This window comes from Scomber scombrus, chromosome 5 (assembly GCF_963691925.1).
Source record: "Scomber scombrus chromosome 5, fScoSco1.1, whole genome shotgun sequence".
NCBI lineage: Eukaryota > Metazoa > Chordata > Actinopteri > Scombriformes > Scombridae > Scomber > Scomber scombrus.
In genome coordinates, this window is record NC_084974.1 from 4,900,103 (window position 1) to 4,925,598 (window position 25,496).

Here is a 25,496-nt window from a genome sequence, read left to right on the forward strand (position 1 = left end):
TCTTATACAATACAACAAATGTTTACATTTCTGATTAATATGTTTATGGTCAGTTATAAATAAATCAAATAAGCAATACTGATGCTGTATTGATGGCTGAAATTACTAACAAGAACACACTTATCATCAGATCAATAATACTTCATATATGGAGGTTTAAAAAAAAAAAAAGGAACAATGTCCATTAATGGTAATTTAAATGTTTTTGTTTTCTATTGTAAGTGGTGATGATATATATAGCATGTGATAATGCATCTTGTCTTATCCATTATTTTATAATATCAGAACACCTTATCATGCACTAGTATACATAAGAGATTAGGTGACGTGCATGTAATTCAACACTGCAAATAAACCTTTGAGAGTATATTTCTTTCCAAATAAAAGAATGGAAAAGAATAGGGGAGAGAGAAAAAGAAGATGACAGAAGAGTAGGAGGAAGAGGTGCGGTAAGAATAAGAGAAGAGAAAGGGAAGGAACTCCTTCCAAAAGTTTACACAGTGCAAGGATAAAAGCTACTCAGCCTGCCTCCCTCGCTCCCCTCCCCTTGCATTTACTACTCTTTCCATGTTGTTTCTTCACTCCACCACCGCAACCACCACCACCACCACCACCACCCTCCTCCTTGATCCCTCCCTTTCTCCTCCCTCCTCCGGGCTAAAAGAGAGGAGTGATCAACCTGAGAGTTTAAACAAACCAGAGAGGCGGCAGGGCACACTCACACTGATACAGCTGTTCAAGGCTGAGGAAGCTCTACTGGAGTGTAGCGGAGAGTGAAGCTGAGGTAGGTTTGTTGCAGCTGTGGCTGAAGATTACCTCACTGCTATGTTTTATGGGAGGTTATGAAACATAGCTGGCTCAAAAGATATTTATACTTTCTTTCTCTCACTGTGACTCCTTAAAAAATCTGATCAAGTCAGTGCAGTAACTTTGGTTTGTTGTACCTGAAATGTTGTGTTTCAATCCATCTTGTGATGTTTTGGGTGTTTGCTGTAGATTCTGAATGAATGCAGATAACACAAACCTTGATTTGATTGTCACCATCTGGGATATTTTCCAATGTTTGTTTGTACGAGACATCACTCGTGAGTTCAACGAGTGTCTAAAGAGTCTCTGAAGAGTCTCTGAAGAGTTTGACAGCTGTTAATAAGTCAAAGGTCAAGTCTTTTTTCCTTTTGTCTGACCAGTGTGCTTACTAAAGGAGAAGCAGCCCAGGACATATCAGGACAGAGCTGAAGGAGTGGGGATAACACAGACCAGACCTTTGCCCTCCTGCAAACTTTCACCTCTCAACTCTTGTCCATCAGTCCCCTCCCCTCCAGCCAAGCCCTCAGACTAAAGCTACACATTCTCCAGTGACCAGAGTATCTGACTTGCAGACGTCAGCATAACAGACTGAAAAGTTGTCAGCCGTGGCAACAGCTGCACTGATGGAAGCCCCAACCCTGGCTGAGATGGGAGACTTGTGTCACCCTCGGTCTTCCTCTCCGGAGGGGGAGACGGTGTGTGCAGCTCTAGCACGTTATGAGAATACTCTCCGGGATGCCATCAGGGAGATCCATGTGGATGTCAGCGTATTTAAGCAGGGCATGGAGCGTCGTCTGGAGGAGGAGGTCAACCTTAGCAGGCCTCTCGGGCGAGCTGTGGCTCAGCTCCAGCAGGAGAACCGGCAGCTCAGGAGTCAGCTGGAGGCTCTTACCCGACAGGTGGAGCTCCTCACAGGGATGTCGTGTGACCGCAGCACCTTGTTGAACAACAGCCACAACCACAGTCAAAACAACAAAAATCACCTTAATGACATTCAGGAGAACCACCATGAGATAAATGAGGTGATCTACGGGAAGGGTCAGGCTCACACTCAGAGCCAGGCTCTTCTCCACCTCCAGCCCTGCACCCTGGGGAGCCAGCCCCAGACCTACAGTGGCCTCAGCAGTCAGTCCAGTCCTGCATCCCCCCCTGCCACTTTTTCATCCTCCCCCAGCTCCAGCAGTCCTCCTGTTGGCTCAAGAGTTTCCTCCATGGTGACGGGCCCTGTGTCCAGCAGCAGCCCATCCACCACCCGCTTCTCCAGCCGAGCCACCTTTGCTGTGTCAAGCAAGACCAACGTGAGTACAACATGTTTGTAGAACAGAGATGGTGGATACTTTCATACAGAATCCTTTACAAGTTAAGCTCCCAAACAGTTTTTATCTGGTCTACATCAATATCCCTGAGCTATATTCCTGTGAACAAGTTATTCATCTATATTGATCATGTAAAAGTGAATATTGTTACAATAATTTGTTCATACAGACTGGTCACATTTGCATACAAACTACTACTACTTGGAGTGGAGCAGATGGACATTTCAATAATTTATCCATAATTTATTTATTATTTTAAGCATTTTTCCATTATAACATCTTTAGTTATTTTAAACATTTATATTACGATGCTTTCAGCTAACAATTTCTATCCATTATGTTTTGCTTTTTCATGTGCCTATCTATTTGAGTACTTTATTCATTACATTTTGCTAGGCTATTTCAACAATTAATCCATTACTTTTAGCTAACTGTTTAGCTTTCTCAGCTTGTTTGCTACCATGAATAGTTGTCATGCACTCTCAAAAGCAACAAACAGTGCTCATGTTCTGCTGACCCAATACATTTTGAAAACCAATTTCTGTTTTCTTACAAAGTACAGATACTGTACAGTTTTTTGTTGTATTCCCTGGTAACTTCAGAAGTACCCAACAGGCGTACAAGTGGACTTGGTTGGGAATCATTGTTTAACATTTCAAGGACTTCCTGAATAGATTTCAATTCTCTAGGGGTATCTCATTCAAGAAAAGGTATAGTTCGTATCCTCCCGAGCTGCGGTTTGTGGTATTTGTACTGATTCGCCACTTAACACTGTCGTTCCAGATACTTTGTAACATGGATGGAAGTTTAATATATAAGACCAGAAGAGGTAATCCAGTAATGCAGTTTAAATGCAGTTTTCCAGTTTGGGAATGTGAGTTTGACTGAGGCTGTGTTGAGTTGTGGCTGTGTGGATGTGTCACCACGGTTGCACAATAGGCCTCCATTGGGATGCTTAAGGATTTATGAAGTACAGTAACATGAGTTGAGCAGCAGCAGACTCCTGGGAGGTGAGGTTAGTGTGGTTGTGTGGTTTCTCAGACCTGAGTCAAATATGTGAAATTAGCATTGTGAAATGAAGGCCTTGGTTAGTCACTCGCTGTAAAAAAAAAAAAAAAAAAAAAAAATTGACTCCACTTTTCAAAGTTTTTATGCTTTAGCTTTACCTGATGGATTATGTGTTTCTGGTTTGAGAAAATTCCAACCCCTGATGTTGTGAAACTGGTTCTAAAACCCACACAATAAATTTAGGACAGTAATTTTAGCTGGACCAGCCATGGACCAGCCCTATAACCCCGAATGTCTGTCAAGGATTGACTGACTGCCCAGTGTCAAAGTCTTCACATTGGCTATTGCTCTTTCAAAATAAACACACAATGAACAGTTTCAATTACCCTGAGCGCAGTCTTGAAATAAGTTTTGAAAAAAAACACACATTTATAGAATGAACAGTGTCACCACATCGAGATATATCAAGTTACACAGCTGATGGACTGTTAGCCTAGCATACTAATTCTGCATAGACATATGGATGGAAGTGCTTATAGACATCCACAGATAAAAAACTGATGAAACCAGGGTAAGTTAATAGATAATTAGAATAGTTATTAAAATTAAAATACGTTTTCTTTCAAATCAAACATGCCAGTGGAAAGTATTGTTTTTGCAACTGCATTTATACCCTTATTTTTGGCTCAAACATAGCTTAACCATGTCATGTGATATTTTATTTCAGTACACTTTAACAACAAATATTAATGGAACCACTACAGAAAATTGCAGATGAACATTTATTATCTAGGAATTCACATTATAGACAAAACCACTGACTATCTGTAACAGATTGGCCACAGTTTCACACACTGACCATGTGCACTTCAACAATACACAAGGTTTTGACCTAGTCTTGTTTTCCTCATTTCCTAGAAGGCTGATTTGTCTACACTCGAGGTGTGTGTCAATCATTTGACGGTATGAGGAATACAACTGGTTTCTGTTTATGTCCAGGCTATGATGCATCATGGGTTATCACTGCATGAGTCATAACCAAACTGCCTGTGTCAAGAGTTTTAGTGCTCCGTGGTTTCTGAATCATTGGAATAATGTTTTACTGTCACCCTGGGATGCTGTTCACAGAAGCATGTCTAAAGTCTCGGAATTGTCCCTTTCCACATCATTGCGTAGTTGAATTGGTTTCCTCTTTTGGCTTTTTCTTTTTTCGGCTGAGGCCAGAAACAGAATCTCCTGGATGTAGTCCATACCACTGTTGCTGCATCACTTAACCAGTTGATGATGAGCGTGCAGTTTTCCTGGCATTTTTTTGACCATAAATTCATGTTTGTTTCAGTGCAGGGAGGAAAATCTGTCCAATCTGCCTAAATATTTAGATACATTAGAGAGCAGACATCAGCTGGAGACAATCAAGATTTTCTTTTTCTCTTTTGTCTTCCCATTGTCAGGTGATCGATGACCCTGCTATGTCTGTGATAATTTGCAGTTTGGCGTGATCCCCACAATATTCCTGCCGGGAATTATTAACATTATTTTTCCTTCATTTTTTTGTTCCAGACAGTCATATTTTAACCAAATATGGAAAAATATACAGCTGCTGTCTAACTCTCACCCTATCATCATGCACAAACCTGTCTAGCTCACAAAAAGGCATATGGTAAGGTGTGCACAGGGTGAGGTGCCAGCCTCTACCTCCTCTACTGGTCTGAGTTGTTTGGTCCACGCTCAGTATGTTAGCTTTCATAAACCAGCTGTATATCTTGTACCATAAATCAGCATAGTCAGGTAGTCCACATCCACAACACCTCAGCGGGATAGGTGCTGGATAGAAAAATTAAATTTGCAATACAAGGAGTGACTGTATATCCAATCCCTGGAAGAAAAAGCTCAGTTTAACATTATTGGCAATGTTTCGACCTACATTATCTCCTCAGACAAATACTTTGATTTACTGTTGGGGTGCTCCTTCAATTGCAGTTTATCTTATAACACCATTGTGTATCAATCAACAGTAGATGATAACAGCATGTTATTTTGTGTATTTATTACCAGTTGTGATTAAATCTTCTGTGACAAAAGGGAGTCCAGTTGTAGTCAGAGAATGTTATTTACTTCCAGGATGCTCCCTCTCGTAGTGGAAAGTATGATATTTATCATGTATGAGGCCAGTTATATGATTCTCTTTGTGTTTGGAGCACAGTCGGCCCTCTGTGAAGCTCTGCATTTTGTCTTGGCTGTAAACTCACAGCAGACACACATCCTTTATGCATACAGAGTCTGTTTTTGATGGTCTGCTACACGCAGGAGGTGGCCAGATCAACATTTTTACGACATTGCATGCAACATGACCCAGTTTGGTAAACATTTTGGCAAATGATACAGATTGCAGCTACAGAAGACATTTTATCTTTGTTCATGTTTTCTCAGGACCCTTTCTCAGGTTATGTGTCCAAATGTATTTAAAAAAACATATGTTTTCTGTACACATTATGCAAATAGCTGGCACTCATCTATCTGCAATTACCCAAGTATTTGGTGGATATAACAGAGGAATGTTATCTGCTGTGAAATCATGTGGTCAGAGCTAAACAACACAAGGGCACCTTTGTTTCGTTGTGTCTCTGCTGTGGGAGATCCCCTGCTGTCAGCCAATCACACAACTGCAGGGGCACACAGATGAGATCAAACAAGATTCAGAAAGTCTGCAAAAAGTTCACTGTGTGTGTTTGTGTGTATGCTGCTCTCGTGATAGTAATCAGGTACATGGGATTTTCTTTTTTTTCTTGTCCACGTAGTGAAATCTTGATGCATCGCTGTTACTGTAGAATCCTGATTGCAGCTCGCTCCTCCTGCCACATCCTCACCTGTCTGACAGAGAGAGATGTGGAAGATTCAGTGCATAAAGTTCAGTTGGCTGTTCAAACAGGTTTGATACCTGTGATATACTGACAGTTACACACACACACATACACACATACGGACACACAGACAACGCACACACTGCAGGCAATCTTAACAGCTTGAATCCAAGCTGAAGCTCTCCGTGCCAAAAAGATGTGTATAGGCGTGTCTGACTCCCAGCCTGCTCTCCAGCTGTTACTGTGCACTTTCACCGTGACCTGCCAAATTGTCACAAGAGGACACACACCTGCACACTCACACACACGCTCCCATCGAAAACACACCTGCGGCATGTCAACACGATCCCTTGCGTATCAAAAACACACCTGCAGTAAGTTTCTGTATGAATTATGAAGACCTTTTTTTGTGTGTGTTCTCTCTCCGTCCATTTTCTTCTCATCAAGCAATAAGTCAAATGAAAAATGTGTTGCTTTTTCATAGCGTTTTTCAGGTTAAATAAACTGTAGGTAGATTTATTCCTCTCAGTCAGTATTTATTGACAAAAAATCCAGATGTTGATGAATGTTTTCCAATATTTGGGAAGTTTTGTCATAATTTGCCACCTCTGTTCCACTTTCCTGATTCAGTACATTGGAATTCGTATAAAAATACTTGAATGGATACCCAGCTGTGTGTGTGTGTGTGTGTGTGTGTGTGTGTTTCCATCTGGAAGGTTTTTTATATTTGTAAAGAGGCAGCTGTGTAGCCCTTTTCTATCCTCTAATGGTTCTGAGCAACAGGAATTAGGCAAGATTAGGATTAGGACAAAGACCTAGGCCTGCCCAACAATGTCTCCTCTTCCTCCTCTGCTTCCCATCACTCTCACACACACACACACACACACACACACACACACACACACACACACACACACACACACACACACACACACACACACACACACACACACACACACACACACACACGTCTGCAGACAACACAGCTTTAGCCAATTACAGGGCCAAAGCTGCACTCTCAATGGGCCATTGTGTAGGTTCTTGTGCTTCATTGGAAGTACATTGAGTGTGGAGGGATTACAGAATCGACCCTCCTCTGAATCATTCTTTAATTTCTTTCTCTTCCCTGTTTCCAACCTGTCGTCCTTATCTCACCTCAGAAAGTTTTACAGTTTTTCAGCAAGATCCTGATGCTTTTTTCAAAAATATACGACACATTCATTTGTATCTATGATACATTCTTAAGTTTGATCAGTTTTTATGCAATAAATCTTACACACTGAGGATGAAAGTTCATTTATAATTAGTAGTTTTGCAAAAAAATACCTCATGGTCCATGCTTTTTTTCCCCTGAGCTTTTAACCACATCTTATGGTCTTCATTAGTGAAGAGAGTTTGCTCTGTTGTCATGAGGACGGCTCAGTTGCCATCAAGTGATGGAACTATGGAGCTTCGGTCACGTGATAGCAGGTGGTTGTAGGGGAGATTGGTCCTGATCAGCAGGTGAAAGCTCTGGAAAAAGCAATAAAGTGGACCTTGAGTTAAAATATTTTTTTTAATTGTTTTTAACAATCAGGTTGGAACTATAACTGAGGTGACATTTAGTATATACACTAACGCCCACTATATTCATCTTGTGACAAATTCACAGAAAATGTGAATCATTGCGGCTTGATGATGCTGATTGGCATGTGGTGCCCCCGACCAAATCACGTCCTCATCTGCCTCCTTCCACCAATCAGATAACAATCACATATCGAAAGATGAGATCACATGTGCAACATACTTTAAAGCCCCTGCAAGTTTCCACGAATAAGAGTCAAGCCCACACAGACGAGGGCACGACTCACATGAGTATGTACACAATGATTGTTGAGGACAGTGTGTATACAGCTGCAGAGGAGATGGAGCCCTGCTGTGCTCTACTACATCCACAGATGTTTGTGATCTTTAATATTTGTATTGAATAAAGCATTTTAATCCATCTCTCCTATGTAGGTTTAACCTGTGTAATCTTTCTCTAAGCTGTATTCATAATAAATTAAAGGCACCCACATTTAACTCAATACACTAAGCTTGGTCTGGTATGATCACAGTAGCTTCCGATAGCTAATATTAGCTCAGTCACATTTTTTTGGCACTTTTCTACTTGTGGTACTGTTGTACACTACATTTCAGTGTTTACCATTACCATTAAAACAGCACTTTCAGTACTGATCAATTAGATTGATGGCACTGAATGGATCAAATTCAATTTTTCATAGAATGGCTGCATCTGATACATTGGATACTTAATTATAATTTATTATCACTGTCATATTTCTTTATTCATTCTGGCTCAGATTTTCTCTCTCTCTTAATAATTACCTACAAATACCTTCCCAAACCACACCTGTATTACTAAAGACTCCAATACTGCAGAGCATTAGATACAGTATATTTCCCTAGCACCTTGTGTGTGAAGGTGTGTGTGTGTGAATGTGTGTTGTGGGAATAGATAGACACATATCTCAGCAGAGCTCCATTAGGAGATGAACAGATCAGATTGGCAACGTCAGGTCAAAGGGTTATCTACTGCTGTCTGTCAACACACAGCCTGGGTGCGTTTGATTTATGGCTCAATGCAGCACTTGCATCATATGTTATGTAAGAGCAGATTACTTGAGAGAGAGGCATGACGTCACCCATTGGTTTATACTGGAGCTGCTTTGAAGCCTAGAGTTGCTGCTTAATGTCAGCGCCATCTTTTCAGTTTGGAGTCAGGACTTTCCAACTAAGGAGTGCAGAGTTTCTTTTCACACTCTGGAAACACGCTGGACTTTGAAGCTAATGCCGACTAATCTGGAACACCTAGCAGTGCAAACATTAACTAACTAACAGGGTAGTTATCGTTATCAATATCAAGCATTGAAACAATAGTCCCAAAGTGAACTGTCAATCACTACTGTCAATCAACGCCCTCAGGCAGACATCAAAGCTACAATAATTCTTTATATCTTACTAACAGAGCAATAATTTCCAAATGACCACCAGCACACTTATCAGAGACCAGAATGGCTCATTAAGAACATTTGTTGACTTAGTATTTCATGCTTTTTGAATGGGAGTCTATTGGAGCAAGGGATTTTTTGGAGCCAGCATCTAGTGGCCACCAGTGGTTCTGTGCTTAAAGGGACTTTATTGCAATGGCCTCAATTGCAAGCTGTGGTTTTGATTTGAAACCGCTTGCTTGAGATTGAAAAGTTTAGATTGGGGCCATTGCGGTTGTGTTTTGTTGCCACTTAACATCAATAAACCACACACACATTCTGAGGTGTATCTGCTGTCAACAGTGTGGTACAAACTCAGCAAAAGTTGTTGCTGGTGGTGGCAGACAATGGAAGGAATGAAAGGCAAATCATTCTTGCAGTGGGCAACAGGATTTATGGCAAATGTTGTTTTAATTCTGAGAAACATCTGTAGCTACTCACAATACGACTGCTGTGAGACAGAAGGTACCCATTGTCTCCACATTTGTCTCATTTCAAAGCTATTATACCAAGCTAATAAAATGAGTTAGACAGTAATGATAAACTGATGTTCAAAATCGGGACTGAACATTTAAGATGCAATTTGCTCTGATCTCATTCTACCTTCAGTAGAATATGTACCAGCTAATAATGAGAATGATGAAATGTGTGTGTGTCTGTGTGTGCAATAGTACAAATTCCATCAGGCTACAGTCCCATTGACGCTCAGTCTCCATCCATTAGCTCCATCTCCTACTAATGTTAAACAACTCAAACCTCGATCCTATCTGTTTCTTATCTGCAGACACACGCGGGCAACAGACCCCTTCATTTGCCCTGCAGCATTTCAGTTTAGTCACAGTCTGCAGATAGGTTGATGGATAGATTGTGCTTTCAGGGCACTTCTATGTACTGATCCCAATCCAAAGTGAATTACGCTGTGATTACTGTGATTACTGGCTGCTGATACACGTGTACGCATGCACAGACACTCCTTGAAGTTATGGAAAAGGTGGAAACACATTCTGGTTGGGAGAGTTTATCCAACACAGAATATTCTTCCCACATTTTAAAATGTGATGCAACAGCTAGCTGGTGTCGTTTTTCTCCATATTTGGAAATGCTGCTCTGGTCTTTGGCCTCAGCAGAGTTTCGAAGGATAATCATGTTATGGTGTTGTTTGCTGAGCATACAGTATTTGGTTGACCCTATCTAAATGTATGCGAAGTGAAGATCTTTCTACCATATAAGTCATTGGCAGTCACTCATAGTGAGTATGACTGTCTTCTCTGTTGTCGATCTTCATATGTCTGGGAGGCTGATTGTGGTTTTCTCTCTCATCTTGTGGTTCTGTTGTTTTGTCTCTGCGTCACAGTGGATTCCTTTTCATGACACACAGCTCCTTCCTGCATGGATTTATTCCAGGAGAGCCTGTCCAGTGCAATGTGCCCCCAGTTGCTCAATGTGATGCGGAATTTTTGATGTGCGGTGGACTGGTCTTGATATTGTCTTTGAAAGGTTTCCTTTGCCTACCGGGTGCTCGCTGACCTTCCTTCCACTGGAAGTACAGGATCTGTTTGGGGAGAAGTGTGTTGGACATGCGGGTGAGTTGGTGCAGCATTATTGTGGTAGTGATGCTGGTTATGTTGGCTTCCTCCAGCACCTGGAAGTTGGTGTGTCTGTCTTCCCAGCTGATCTTCTTCATAAGGATCTTTGGTGGTGTTGTTCCAGACCTCTTAGCTGCCTGCTGTAGGTGGTACATGACTCCTCATGGCTCCATACGTCCCATATAAGACATCAACTTTACCATACATTCTTCCAGGACTGTTCAGTAAGATATTTTGATGAAAGTGGCCAAGAAATTATAACTAAAGCTGCAATCAATTTTTCCCCTACAAGTTGTATATGCCTTTTGTTGTCATGACTAAGCAAATAGTTGCTCATTTACACATCCAGCAGCATTTATATATGGAATGATGTTTTTAGCCACTGGATGAATGTCTGTTATTCACTCCTCTTTAGTTCTGCAGTCTTCACCAACTTCTGTGGGAATTTTATTTGATACTTGCTCCACTTTTTTCCCTTGATAGTCGCTAACTTTGTCTGCTGCAGCTGCCGCCTACTGCTCCATCTGGAGCCGGCGCGAGTGAACCGAAACATTAAAGTTGCTGTAAAACCAAGACAATGAACTGAAAGACCCTAAAACGCTCCATAGAGCTCTTTTGGCTCATTACTAAACAATCCCCAAATGGTCATTTGAATCAATATGAAAATACTGGTTAATGTAGGTCATGTAGAGTTAGGAGAAAATGTATAACGCTTTAACATTGTTTTATAGTTTGTATGGAGAGAAGTCATTTCACTTCTTCATACATCCACCAGATCACATCCGTAGATAAATGAGTGTGTTTGATTCTGTGTGTGAGCTCAGCTGAACGATGGGTTACCATGCAGAGCAGTGAGAGTGATTGTAGTGTTTATCTCCATGACGAAGACATTTGACATTTACACACTGTCTGTGGAGACTCCCTGGGTGAGCCAGCAGTGATATGTCTCTGTTACTGTGATGTACAACTCCCGGTATCTGCCAGAACCCACAAATCCATCCAACTATCCATCCATCCATCCACCCATCCCTGTCTCAGTGGCCCCTTCCTTACCCCTCTACCAATCCCCCATCTCCCCCTCAGAGATCGGCTGCATTTTACGGCTGGATTCCTGGCAGCATACCCCTCTACACACATACCCCCACCCCCCTCTTTGTGGCTATTAATACAGCCATGAGAAAGACAGAGAAAGTTTCAAGTATGTTTTTGTGATGAAGCAAAACACACACAACCATATGGGATGTTCACTAAAATCTTAATTATATGTTGCATTAGAATCATAACTCTAATTTTAACATCTCCACATGGGAATTATGACTATTTGTCCCTCTGTTATTAATTTGCATGAACGGCTTGGCAATTTAACTGCTTATCAAAAGATTTTTGAATGCTGGTTTGGCAATATTTACCAGCAGTAAGAACTTAAAATAGACGTGGATTGATATTGAAGAAAAGAATAAAAAATGAAAGCAGGGCACAGCTGAAGAGTCTGTGTGTGTGTGTGTGTGTGTGTGTGTGTGTGTGTGTGTGTGTGTGTGTGTGTGTGTGTGTGTGTGTGTGTGTGTGTGTGTGTGTGTGTGTGTGTGTGTGTGTGTGTGTCTGTGTGTGTGTGTGTGTGCGTACACATGCTGGGGGTTTAACAGAGGTATGCAGCCACTCCCTGGCTACCCCTGGTTCTCTTAATGACTTCCAGACAATAGACCGTGTTCCTGTCATCATCTCTGTGGAAACAGGTTAATAACTGACTGGCCGGTAGGACAGCTCACCCTCGCTGCCCTGTGGAACCAGTAAGCCTTACTGGAAGTTAACTTTCTTAGGGTCGCCTCCCCACCCACGTTAGATTGATCTGTCCTGGGAATACTCCTGCAGATCCAGTGTTTTGGAATGATAATGTCTCCAAGGCATTTTAAAAGAAAATTGGTTTTAGAAGCTGGGTGACACCGTGCAGGGTCACTGCTGAGAGAGTAGGGGGGTTCCTGAGGTTTTCAGCTTTGTCAGACATTAAGACTCCCACCGCAGGAGGCTGACCCAGATATAAGCACTACTTTGGGCATTTTTGGGGGGTTGAGCAGAAGCAGGAACCTGACCCAGAGTTAATCTATCTGTCTGTCAATCACCGTGAGGACATGAAACTATTAGGATCCCTGCGGAGAAATGAGAGCGTTTACAGTAAAAGCATACAGACAGTGAAAAGTGGAAAATAAAAACATAGCAAGTGGTTGATATTAACAGTAGATGAAAAACAGATGACAGCATCCAATACTGGTGCATATTAGGTGGAAATGTTGAAGGAATATATGAGGGGAGGAGAATAGATAGCAGCTTTATCAATATGTGTTAAATAAAAGCTGTGGACAGAGACAGGAGGAAAAATATGTATGTTAATATTTGCTTTATGACTTGAAAAGTGATATGTGAGGGAAATTGTGCAGGTATGTATGAATTAAATATTTACATCTAGTTAACAGCTGCTAAATGTTCAGTTATATAAGTACACATTTCAGTAAGAGTCTCAGAAACACATGATAGGAAACACATAAAACTCTACATTAAAAGTTAATGCTGGATGTAAAGAGACTAAAGTTTCCCTCTGTGGATGTGTGAGTCTAAATTCTCATGGTGATGTGATCTTCTGGTAATGCAGCTTCTCCAACTTTTGTATGTTTATGTGTTTTTTGCATGCTGGGCTGGCCTAAGGACCAAGTATAAACATGATACAGGGTGTGACGCTGGCAGACTGGGTAGATTGTGTGACGGAGCTGGTCGTAATAAAGATGTCTTCTCCAGCTGTCTGATCATGTTGTGGTAACTGACAACAAGTGCTGTAGTAGAGCCAAGTTGTCTTAGAATAAGGACAGTAAACCTGAGTAGCATGCTTACTTTTATCAGACAGGCAGATGAAAGAAAAGTTGAATGAGAGATTGCACTCTCAGTTACAGAAGCTGGTGGAACAGAGGCTAGCACAGACATAAAGTCATAACTTTGATTGTCTATAATGTTTAACATGTTCACCATCTTAGTTTAGTGTGTTTATGTAGGTATTAGATCATAAACCAAAGTACTGGTTTGCATTTTTAATGAATAATGGCATTAGATCGGGTATGTCCAAACTATTCCATAAAGGTTCATGTGGCTGCAGGTTTTCATTCCAACCAAACAGCACACCAGTCTTGATTAATTTAATCAGCTGATCTCAGTCTTCAGACAGTTGATTGGTCAAATCATGTGTGCTCTTGATTGCTTGGAACAAAAACATGCAGGCACATGGCCCTTTATGGAACAGTTTGGACATGCCTTCATTAGATGAAGAGGTATGTGGTGAACCAACAGATACACCAGTAGCACTGCTGCAAATTAGGAAAAATCAGGAGATTTATTCATAATCAAGGTGAATAAAACCTAGGATATGCTATTCAATTCATTTGGCTATGTTCTATACCAACTTATTGGGTGCAAGATGGGGTGTTATTACCATGATAGTCTACTTAAGTCAGCACCTTACTCTACATAACCATGTGTTACCAGAAAATGCTAATCAGTCAAATTACATCATTACCATTAATTGGAGATTGGATTTGAATAAAACACCAGTATCATCTGCACATAACCTGCTGTATATGGCTACTGAAGCAGTGTGCTCTTTCACCTGTGTTTGTCCACACACACCTGCGTGGCTGTCCACTGTAGTCAGCTGTTTGTTAGAAACAGGCATGAAGAGAGCAGTGATCGTGGTTTTCTGTGTTCACTGACCTCTCATCTAGCGGAGGTCAGCACGTCAGACTCCCCCACATAATCCTGCCCTCCTCTGCCTCACTGCCAGGAATGGAGGAGCAAAGTAGAGGAGGAAGGAAGACAGAGGGAGGTCAGGGAAGACAGGGGAGTTGCTCTCTATTGTTGCCATATGTTGGAGCTAGAGTTTACAGAGGAGGGAGTAGAGGAGTGAAAAATGATCCTCTCCCCACAGCTAGCAGGGCCTATTTCTCATATACTTGGCCTGAAAGAAACTGAGTACAGACTGTTCCTCTTCCACGCTTCTTACTAATCTTTCATCATGAATTAACCAAGAGCAGACAAGCGGAGTCTGATGGGAGAGTGGGAGCAGCTGAGCCGAGCAGCAGTGATTTGCTGCTGTGTTGTGTGTTGGAATAAAGGTCGATGTGCTGCTAGCAGGTTGTGGGTTTAATCCTAAACTCTGAGGCTGGCATCTTGTGGGTATTTAGTAAGACTACTACTGCAGGGCCTTTGAGCAAGGCATTGAAAACTGCAGCCTGATGTCTCTAAGACAAAGCCTGAGTAGCAGACTCTGTTGAGGAAGTTTAGGAAGGATACCTAAAAAAAGACTAACTCTAGTCACTATCACATGAAGCTTAAGTGGCAAATTAAAGGTCCTGCTCTTCCACATAGGTGAGTTCAGTTACTCTGAGTAGCTGATTAGACCTCTGCTCAGGTTGAGACTGGGCTGATCTATAATACAAATAATCACATTAAGCTTTATTTATATGCAGCATCTTTAAAAACAAAGTTACAAAGTGGTTTACATGAGACGGACAAATACAAGTACTGACAATGGAATAAAATCTAAATCCTTCACAATAAAATAAAACATTAGAAGCGGGAAAACCGAATCATGTTTTATGGCTTAACCCTAAACACAATGAATGACAAGATTAGCACCTGATTTTTAAAATGCTCTTAAGTCTGAGGAAGGAGGTCACTGTCAAAAATTACACCATAGTTGGGAGTGGGTCTTTGTTCACTGCTAATGAGGTAATGTTTTGCCATCTGTTTATTTGTCTGTCAGACCCTAACCATAACCTTCACCCTTGAGGGGACCCCAAGTCCATTATGTATCTTTCATTCATTTATTGTCAAACAAAGGCACAAAATACCCCAAAAATATATAAAACTGCCTCTAATACTACTACTAGGAATAATAAAGGTAAAAGTTGACCCGTCCTGACAGGTTGACAAAAACAGATGTCAATCAAGCACAGTCTCTTCACCTGCACAGTCCTAGGTGGAGGTATAATCAGGCAAAGTGAAAGCACCTGTGTGTGTGAGTAGTGGCTTTATCTGGATTTTAATCTTTTCATTCCCAAAATTTGATTAAACACTTCAGGCTTTTTTTTTTCTTTTTACAGCTGACTTGCCATAGTGGGTGAGGCACAGGTGTTCTTAATAAGATTAACGTGACAAGTCCTCATTAACCTGTACTTCTCCTACTGGCACCTGCCAATATGTCTTTCAAAGGCCTTCTGACTGGTTCAGACAGAAACTGGTCTGATTCAGGAACAACACAAGATAAAAACACATTACCCCCGTGATTAGAAAGAGTTGGACAGAACAAACAGCACACTGATGATGAACAGGGGCAAGGCTAAAAATAATTATTTTGTCAGAAGGGTGGTGTTGGAGGGAAGGCCATGCCATGCAGTCTTTCAGATTAAATGTAGCAAGAATTTGTTCAGCAAATTTCATGGCAGTCAGCCTGTGATATCAGTTGATGTTGAAGTTCAGTCTTGACCCTGAAAAAGAGGGACAATCTCACCACACAGTCCATTCAGAAGGTGGAAGTGTGACACAGTCTTCATAGATTAAATTTCAATTTTTTTAGGAGCATTTAAAGGACTTGTACACATGGGCCTAAAGTTTAGACTAAAAGTTAATTCTTGACCTTGGAAAAATGTAAATTTGAGCAACTTAGAACAACTGACTCTGTGTACAAAAGCATATGAAATCATGTATTTTTAAAGGGTAACGTCGCACAATAACTCACATTCAGTTTTACTATTTATGAAGAAAACTTTTCCTTTACCTACACACCCCATGTGATCCAGCACAGTGGGCTCTTACCTACAATTAGATATACATCTTCACAGTTCAAAGGCTGTACATATTTTCCCCTCCCAGCAAAAAGTAGTATTCCCTGCGATTTTTCTCACAGAGAAATTGCAGGCTGTGTGAATGTATTTGAAGAACAGGTGGTTTTAGTGTCTCTGTCTTCCTCCAAGAAGATTCTTCTATACACTCCTGGGAGGAAATTACAGAGCAGGGGGTCCCCTGTCACTAACTGTTTCCTCTGATAACTTAACAGTAGCCTACATGTATGTGTGCACAATAGCATGCTTCTTGCTTCATATTGGTACATTTGTACATACGGTACACAGTAAGGACTTATTGTGTTCTGGGTTTTTGTTTATTGATGCCATAGAAAAATGCAGTAGTAAGGGTCACAAGCTGTCACTGTTTTCATTGTGGTTGACAGTGACTAATGGCTTTCTACAAGCTCTGTAATAATTCATAATGTGTTGTATATTTTAAGCCTGTCCTGTCACCTTACACAAAGAGTGGAAGCATATGGAAACTGCTAGCCTGGCTCTGTCCACAGGTTAAAAAAGTCTGTCAACCAGCTGCTGTTTTGATAAAGTAACACTAGTAATCTAGTTATTTAATCTGTAAACAGACAGAAATGTCGTCTATAAGTGACAAGTTGTGGTTTTACAGGAAGTTACAAGCTGCAACTAATTTAGCTAGCTTAACACAAAAGCTAGCAAAAACACTGCTGAGCAGAGCTAATTGTCTCCTTGCTCTAGCTTTATATTTAGAGAATGACATGAAAGTATTATTAATTTTTGTTTTGATGCACTTTAACATCGTTCTTTTCGTTTAAAATCTGTGAGATTGTGAGTACAGAGCTAATGCTACAATGCGTCGAATGTTCTGATAGCCTACCCTCCGAGTGCACTTTAGCTCCCAGCAGACCCCCAAATACTCCCCTGTCGAGTCGTCCCATCCACACCTCACCCCCACACAGACACAGCCTTTATTGAAGTGTCGGTGATGAATATGCCAGTGACAGCTGAACAATATCCTCTGACTAAACACAGGACATGGCGCTCACCCAGAACCCTCATACCTCCTCCTGTTTGAACAGACAGGTTTCCCAGCGCAAGTGATCCCAAAGCAACAGCCAATATTGTGGCAGTTTGCAAAAATTGTGTTGTCCCTTACGTCCACTGGATTTATGCTGAAAGTGGTAGGTAAATACCAGCTGAACCACGACAAAGAAACACTCTCTTATCAGTGAATACTGAGGTTAAGAGTTGAAATCCTTTGTCATTTTAAAGCTACATGAACCTATGATTTTTGTACATTGCACACCACTCTGGAGCTAATAGTTGAGTTCAGTGAGTCCATTTTCACCAGATGAAAAGTTTGCTAACCGATGTTTAGGAGGCACCTTCCCATCACTGAAGTTTGATCTTCTCCTGTTGACAGAGGGTGTTTCTTGCCACTGTTTGTGGGGACATTTGTCCACGGCTGACCACAGTGTGACAGCTCAGGAATAACAAACTCCTTCTCGTTCTTCATCCTCTTCATTGTATTATTCATCTCTTTTCTCTGCCTTTTCTCTCACACGCACTCAGGGCTTTTCCACATTTTCTGCTCCGTTTCACTCATTTCGTACAAACATTTTATGGTTCCCCACTCATGATGTAATGACTCACTAGTAAGGGATTTGTTGTTCCCTTAAGAAAGAAAAGGGAGCTCTTGTCTGCTTACAATTCTGTCACTCCATTATAAGACTGTTATGAGGGAAAGACTTTGCATATACTGTGTGTGTGTGTGTTCATACATGTATGGGTTGTTCCTCTTCTATGTAGTGAAGTAATATGGTGACAGCTGCTAACAGCAGACCAGACTAAACAACTGCTCAATCCCCTTTAAGCTTCAATATTGTTTGATTTATTTTTTAGAAGTCAGAGACAAATTAGACTGAAGCTAAATGTAAACACATCCATACATGCATCCAGGGTTCCTTACACAGATTAGCGCAGTCTATTTTAGTGTCATCTCGACATGATGGTCCCTACTTTTAGCCACTTATCAGTAGAGAGCAAACACTCCAATAGACACGTGTGTAGCAAGAAAGAGAAACGTGACGTGTAGAGTAGTATAGAGTTTGGGTTTGTGAAGCCGCCACCAGCTGAGGTGATGATATTGTTAAATTTGATTCCTCATTTACAAGGATACAGGGTTTCATCCAGAATTGGTTCCTGGCACAAGTGTTTCTTGGGACCATCATGGGACAAAAGTACTTATAAGGTGCTCATACACTCAAAAATAGAATGTTGATGGTAAACTGGTATAATGTTGTTCATGGTGACCATCTTAGTTTAGTGTGTTAGTATGCTAATATTCAGCACTACATACAAATGTCCTACTTTTGCAAGCATTTGTCCTTTAAAATAAAAGAGAACGTGATTATCTGTATATAATTTTATGGCAATCCATTCAATATTTCTTGAGATATTTCAGTCTGGATGAAAGTAGTGGACTGACAGACATTGCCATCTGCTAGTGTGGCTAAAAAATCATTAAAAAGCAGTTTAAAGATATTTAAGAAAAACAGTTTATCTCGAGCAACTGTTTTATACGCATGGTTTTAAAAAATTATGGAGTAAATAGCACGTTTTACAACTTCTCAATGGGCACTTGTCACCAAGAAGTTCTATGCTGCCCAAATATTTCATGTGACTAAAGTCCCATTCAGGCAGGGGATTTCCAGCGGGAAGTGGAGTGATTTCAGTATTAGCTGTACTGGTCAGAAAATAATTACAGCCCTCTTCTGTTTTTTGGCAAACTGGTCTTCCTGTGATTTAGGTCCAGTCCATAGAGACACATTGTATTATCAACGTGTAGGAGTTTTAATGAAGCTGTGCGAAAAATATAACCTAATCAGAAAGACACATTCAAGTAGTTTGCAATTGTTTTTGTTAATAGTCAAACTACAGCTACATAATTTAAGTAAAATATACCAATATTTAAAATAATACCAACAACAGTGACATGGTTTTCTAATGAGTTATTTTTTGAATTGCAATCAGGTCCAGTTCTCCAAAACTAATGCAGAAAGTAGTTACTATGGAAACCGACTCACTTGGGAGCAACTGTGTATTTACATAGGTGTTCAGTGCTGGTGAGGACTTGTATATGCATACCTATTCAATATACACTGCCTGCCACCAAAAAAAAAGGTCACACACTCTAATATTTCGTTGGACCGCCTTTAGCTTTGATTACGGCATGCATTCGCTGTGGCATTGTTTCGATAAGCTTCTGCGATGTCAATTTATTTCCGTCCAGTGTTTTGCATTAATTTTTCACCAAGATCTTGTATTGATGATGGGAGAGTCGGACCACTGTGCAAAGCCATCTCCAGCACATCACAAAGATTCTCAATGGGGTTAAGTTCTGGACTCTGTGGTGGCCAATCCATGTGTGAAAATGATGTCTCATGCTCCCTGAACCACTCTTTCACAATTTGAGCCCGATGAATCCTTGCATTGTCATCTTGGAATATGCCCGTGCATGCCCGTATTATACATAGCCCTGAGTTCTACTGTTGTTTTTCTACGATTTGATTTCACCAAACGTTACACCAAACTGAAACGTTTGGTGAAATCAAATCGTAGAACTTTTTTTTTGGCCAATGTATATTATTCAATATTTGCAGGGTAGCAGCTGCTCGAAGTGATGTTGACCTATGTTAGAACATTGTACTCGATGGCTTCCTGGCTGCGCTATATGTCCAAATATTTCCAATGGTCTTTATCAGTTTGTGCTTTTCACCTTAAGTGGAAATTCAACAGTAAGCACGTAAACACTCTGGGTTAAAAATGTATAAAATGATAACGCACGCAAGAAGAAATACAATATTTGAACACTGGCCATGGACAGGAAGGAGCTCAAGGTTCTCCCAAAGTTCAACATCACTTTCAGGCAGGATGAAACAGATATGTTTAATCAGGCAGGAGTGTTTTTGCATTATAAACCAAGGCTTCTTTAAGTGAGCGTGCACATGTGATGGGTGCAGCATGTCCTCAGGTCCCTTGTCAGTTCTGTGCCATGTTAAGTGTTAAGCCCATAGCGATCAACAGTGTGTTCTGCCAACAAATAATACCTAGAGATATCAGAGAGTTTACAGGAATCTCAGCAGCTCCACTATCATGTTTCCCACTCTGACCCACAGTGGACGTCTGCTGATCTGAATACTTAAGCCGGGGGAAGCTCCCCTTCCCAAAGCCAGACATTCTGCAATTTGTCTCCCTCCTCCTGCTGGATAGCCATCTGTTTCCACCTCACTACTCTGTCCCTTCTCCCTGTTCCCGAACGTGCAATATACAACTACCTCCCTCACCTTTTCATATATAATATTTTCTCCAGAAGTCCTCACTTTTTCCCTTATTCCCTTCCAGGTGTGTCATCAGCCCTTTATGAAATGACCCCCTGACACACACACACACACGCACGCACGCACGCACGCACGCACACACACACACACACACACACACACACACACACACACACACACACACACACACGCACACACTCCTCTTGTTTTAACACACACACCCCACCAGCATTCCTATATGGTGAGCTCAGGCAGACACACTCACATTTACACACTCCCAGCCATTTCCTCGAGTGAGCACAGCAGGCTATCTCTCTGTAAAAACTGCATATTGCTCTTTATGTGTGTGAGAGACGGGAGGGGATAGAATAGTGGTTTCAGGGGTCTGCTTTGCCACAGACTTATTGCTGGAAGAAAATGGATATCTTTACTTATATTCATAAGGAATGAAAAGGTGAAATTATGAAAAAAGATGTACTTCTATTCTATATCTATATCTGTAGGCTAGCTAGCCATGCAGATAGTTTTGGTTTTCATTGGTGAGGTGTTAAGATATCTGTCTCTGACATACCTGCCTCCACACTAAAATGCCTAGAAGTACATGAAATGTACATTTGGTGCTCACAGCATTGAGAAATAACATTTAACTTCTCTTTACATAAATAGTGTCTGTCACTCCATGAAAACTGTGTTGCAATGAAATCTGTGCATTTTTCCAGAGCAACCAGAACATTAAAGAGATATTTACATTGATTTGGACAAAAACACAACTCTAAAGTAAATCTAATGTTGCTCTGTATCCACTGAATGTGTAAAATGAGCAACTGTGTGATAATATCAAAATGTTGGGTTTACAGCTTGTTTTTGCTGTGTCCAAAAGCTTAGAAAAAATAAAATAATGGTTCATTAAAACAACAGTTATTAATTCCCCACATTGTCCTGCATTTTAGTTGTTCCTAGCATAATGTTGCTAGCTGCTAGCATATGTAATAACACCTATGATCATGAGTATCATGACACCTCCCCATTCTCTGGTTTTCTCACTATGTCACAGTGTTTAAGATCAGAGCAAAAATGTAGGTTTTAGGTCTTAAGATGTGACTCAATAATGGAGACACGATATTTTGAAGGTTTCATATGCTGTGCATTGCACCTGGGTACAACTCGAAGCAGAACCCTTTTGAAAATGACCACAATGACCAAAAGGTCAAGTCTAATTCATGTATATATTACAGCTATACTTTATATTCATGTCACTTTTTATAGTACTAGTATTGAATGAAAGTACCATAGTGCTAGCGCCCCAAAGAAAGAACAGAACTGTAGATAGTAAAAGGTTAAAGTACTTGCAATAAAACTGGATTTATTTTGAATAGACATCCTAAAATACCATTTGCACTGCAACTTTCTGGCCATTGCAAACATATTGTGAATAATTCCAGTTGTTTTTGTGTACCGTCACATCCTCTATCTGTCTTTTTAGTGGATTCAGACAGCAGAGACAAGCTGACCAGATGCTATGTTTCTGCTTCCAAACATGCTGACATTATCTAAACACAGAATTGATGCATCAGTGGTGAAATAATGTTCTCGGTCAAACAAAGCGCAGAAATCTATCCTGTCTATTTAATTCCACTGTTACAGCCAAGTTTGAATCACCACCAGCTGTTCAGATTTATTTGATGCCAGAGAGCGGGGGTATCCATGTGTGCCTGAGGGTGCATCGCATCTCCTGAAGGCCTTTTCTCAGGCTCTGTTACACTGACATGTTTGACGTGGTTTGCTGCTGACCTTGAGAAAACGTGCATAGCTATCAGTGCTGCACTATTGACCTGAGTAGTGTTGTTCTGTGCCAAGGGCGCTGACTATCAACACACCAGCACAAAGCTCCATCTATCTGTTTGACAGGGCCACATGGAAAGTGACTGCTTGACCCATAACCCATGTGGGTCAGTAGCACCATGCGGTTAAGAGTTTGAGATAGAGGTATCTGCTCAGGATGGAGATTAGCTGTTCCATGTGGCTGATTGTGTTTGGACAGAGGAAGGAGAGCCTCCGCTGCACGTCTGTGCTGATCGCAGAAACAGGAAAAAGACAGGGTCACATATTGCACACGCTGAAATGTGACCTGATGACTAATGATGTTTGACATTAAAACTTGATCTCAATCACTTTAGCAGTCCGGCTGCCAGATCCGTGGATAAATTTTGGCAGCTGGCCCATCACTGAGCATGTCAGTGACAGCGGTGCCTGATTTAAATAAAAGGCTTCACGTCTTATCACAGGAGAGGAGATAGACACACGGAGCACAGCGGAGCCCTCACTGCCTCTCACACCTACAACAACCTGCTGATTTATCCAAGGCTGTAAAATGGCCAACTTTGAAGTGAGTCGTGCTGTGCTGATTTGTAGCTTTGTTTTTGTCTGAAGTCATGTCAAAAAATCCCATATGTTGGAAAAAAGTCCAAAAAACCTGAAAAGAGTGAACGGTCCAACAGTGACTCAATAAGCAATGGACATCTGGATTTTTTTCTCTTTTTTTTTTTTTCAAACCAGACTAACATGACTCTTTCTGATCCAAACACAACGTATTGGTTTCTAAATGGATCCACACAAAACCCAGAAAACATCAAAGGGCCAACAAGGTCATTTTTTATTCCCATGCGTCAAAAAAATCAATCAATACAACTTATCAATACCACAGTGATTCATTCAACAGGTGCTTAAATTGCTGCCTTTTTCCATCATTTCCTATTTTGTGGAAAAACCTTCCCTAACAGCCCTCCAACTGGTCTCCGGGGAAAGGTCACAGATGACTTCATGCTCTTTTTTAAGAGCAATGAAGGCTGCTTGCGTTGATGTTAACTGTAAACTCCATGTGTGTTTCAGAGTATTGAACGAGAGGAACCAATAGAAGTGGACCCAGCCCCAACAAATGCTGGACTGGAGAATGGACACGCTACTTCAACAGGTAGCCTGCACATTAAAAGTGTTACACATCATGGTGGTGCAAATTGTCCTCACATTTAGAGCTTATGCACAGGAGTGATTTCAACCTTTTTAAGGGCTATTTCTCATAATTTACGCTCAAAGATCAGTTTCCTAGTCATAGTGATGACTACTCAGCCTATAAAAAATAGTTGCATAATGTCCCACCAGCTTTTTTTTTTTTCTCTCCAAAACTTTATTGAAGTTTTCAATGTACAAAAAAGAAATCAGTCATTCAAGTTCACATTTTGTGCAATAGCAACAACATTTCTTACAATCATGTAAAAGCATAACAAGAGTCATTAATATTAATAATAAACAAATGTCCCACCGGCTTTGAGTAGGAAAATAATCCTTGATGATGTCATAGTGATGTCATCAGGGTTTAGTTTAAAAAACATTTTACAGACATGGGCATTTACTAGGCAGAGAGGGTCAAACAAAAACTAAAGAGGTGGATGATGGGAAGTATAGGATCCAGTGTTTTTGTGGTTTATCAGAGGTCCGTTGCTGAAAACAGTCCCCTGCTGTGTCTGGAAATTATGCAAATGAGAGCTGTGAGACGCAATTTAAACGCTTGAATTGGGGGCTGCAGAACCAAAACAATGAGCTAAAAGTTGCTAAACCAGAGAGAACTGCAGAAAACAATTATCTGTGGGTTTGTTGCTACAAGGAACACCTTTCACATTACATAGTGGATCCCAATGTTAAGATGACAATTAAAAAATTAATGTGATCACTCTACATGTTATTATCCCAGCAGAACATTCAGTGTTGGTACATGGAAAGATTTCTCCACCCAATGACTTCCCACATGAACACACTGCACCTGTTGCCATGCGGATGCCCCATCTCCCCATCACCGCTACGACCAAGACAGCGGAAATCAAGGGCTCTCCCGACTCTGCCAACAGCCCCACCGGTTCCCAACCCTCACCAGTCTCAGAGGACCCACCTTGCAGCCTATCAACTCCTAGCACCAACCAGCCTGAACCAATACCAGAGTCCCCGATTCAACCAGGTGGGTGATGTTTTCAGCTTTTTCTCAGCTTGGATATAAAATTTAAGTTTCAACCTGTGAAAACCCCTTTAAGTTGTTGACTTTCTCCAGTGTTTTATTTGTCTTTTCAAATAATAATTTACAGTTAGTTTACTTACAGTTTCCTTTGGCTTTCTTGTTGTTAGTGTCATCTGTGAAGACATGGACCCCTACTCCTATCAGAGCTTTGGGATCTCCACGACTTCAAGGTAAGCCATACTTGCAGACATCTTACAGACACATATCCTGCATATGTATAGTTAAATATGAATTAATGTGACCATTTGTGTTTTGCAGAGAAGGCAAATTCAGCCCCTATTAAGTCTGTGACCTACTCAGGGCTACCGGAGCATGACAGGTGAGTGGAAGATGATTGAAGGACAACTTGTAATTCAGGTCAGATATGTTTTGGTAGCCTGACTCTTCTATGCTCCCATTCTGCAGAGATGGTGACGTAACCAATGGCAGATCCTTTGGGCCAGGAGGAGAGAGGAGGCGAGAGCTGGTGAGGTCACAGACTCTGCCACGAAACATTGGTGCTCAGGCTCGTCGATCTATCTTCGAGAGACTGGACTCTGAAGCCAATAACAGGTGATGCCACATTGGGGTCATGTGTGAATTATTGTAGATAAATAGTTTCCTACATTAAAATAAATTACATTAAAAC

At 41.0% G+C, this 25,496-nt stretch overlaps 1 protein-coding gene across 3 annotated transcripts in view; it reads left to right on the top strand.

The window, feature by feature from the left end:
- smtnl (smoothelin, like) overlaps positions 1-25,496 on the top strand; it is a 47,827-nt gene that overhangs the window by 17,530 nt on the left and 4,801 nt on the right. Inside the window, exons 1-7 of one of the 3 annotated variants that reach the window (XM_062418974.1) lie at positions 708-784; positions 1,188-2,105; positions 23,692-23,773; positions 24,551-24,811; positions 24,976-25,038; positions 25,127-25,187; positions 25,274-25,420. In XM_062418974.1, coding sequence (XP_062274958.1) covers positions 1,431-2,105; positions 23,692-23,773; positions 24,551-24,811; positions 24,976-25,038; positions 25,127-25,187; positions 25,274-25,420 — 1,289 coding nt within the window. In that variant the 5' untranslated portion in view covers positions 708-784; positions 1,188-1,430. Of the gene's footprint in view, positions 1-707; positions 785-1,187; positions 2,106-23,691; positions 23,774-24,550; positions 24,812-24,975; positions 25,039-25,126; positions 25,188-25,273; positions 25,421-25,496 lie in introns of those variants that run through there. The other 2 variants (XM_062418977.1, XM_062418975.1) reach the window with 2 other exon arrangements.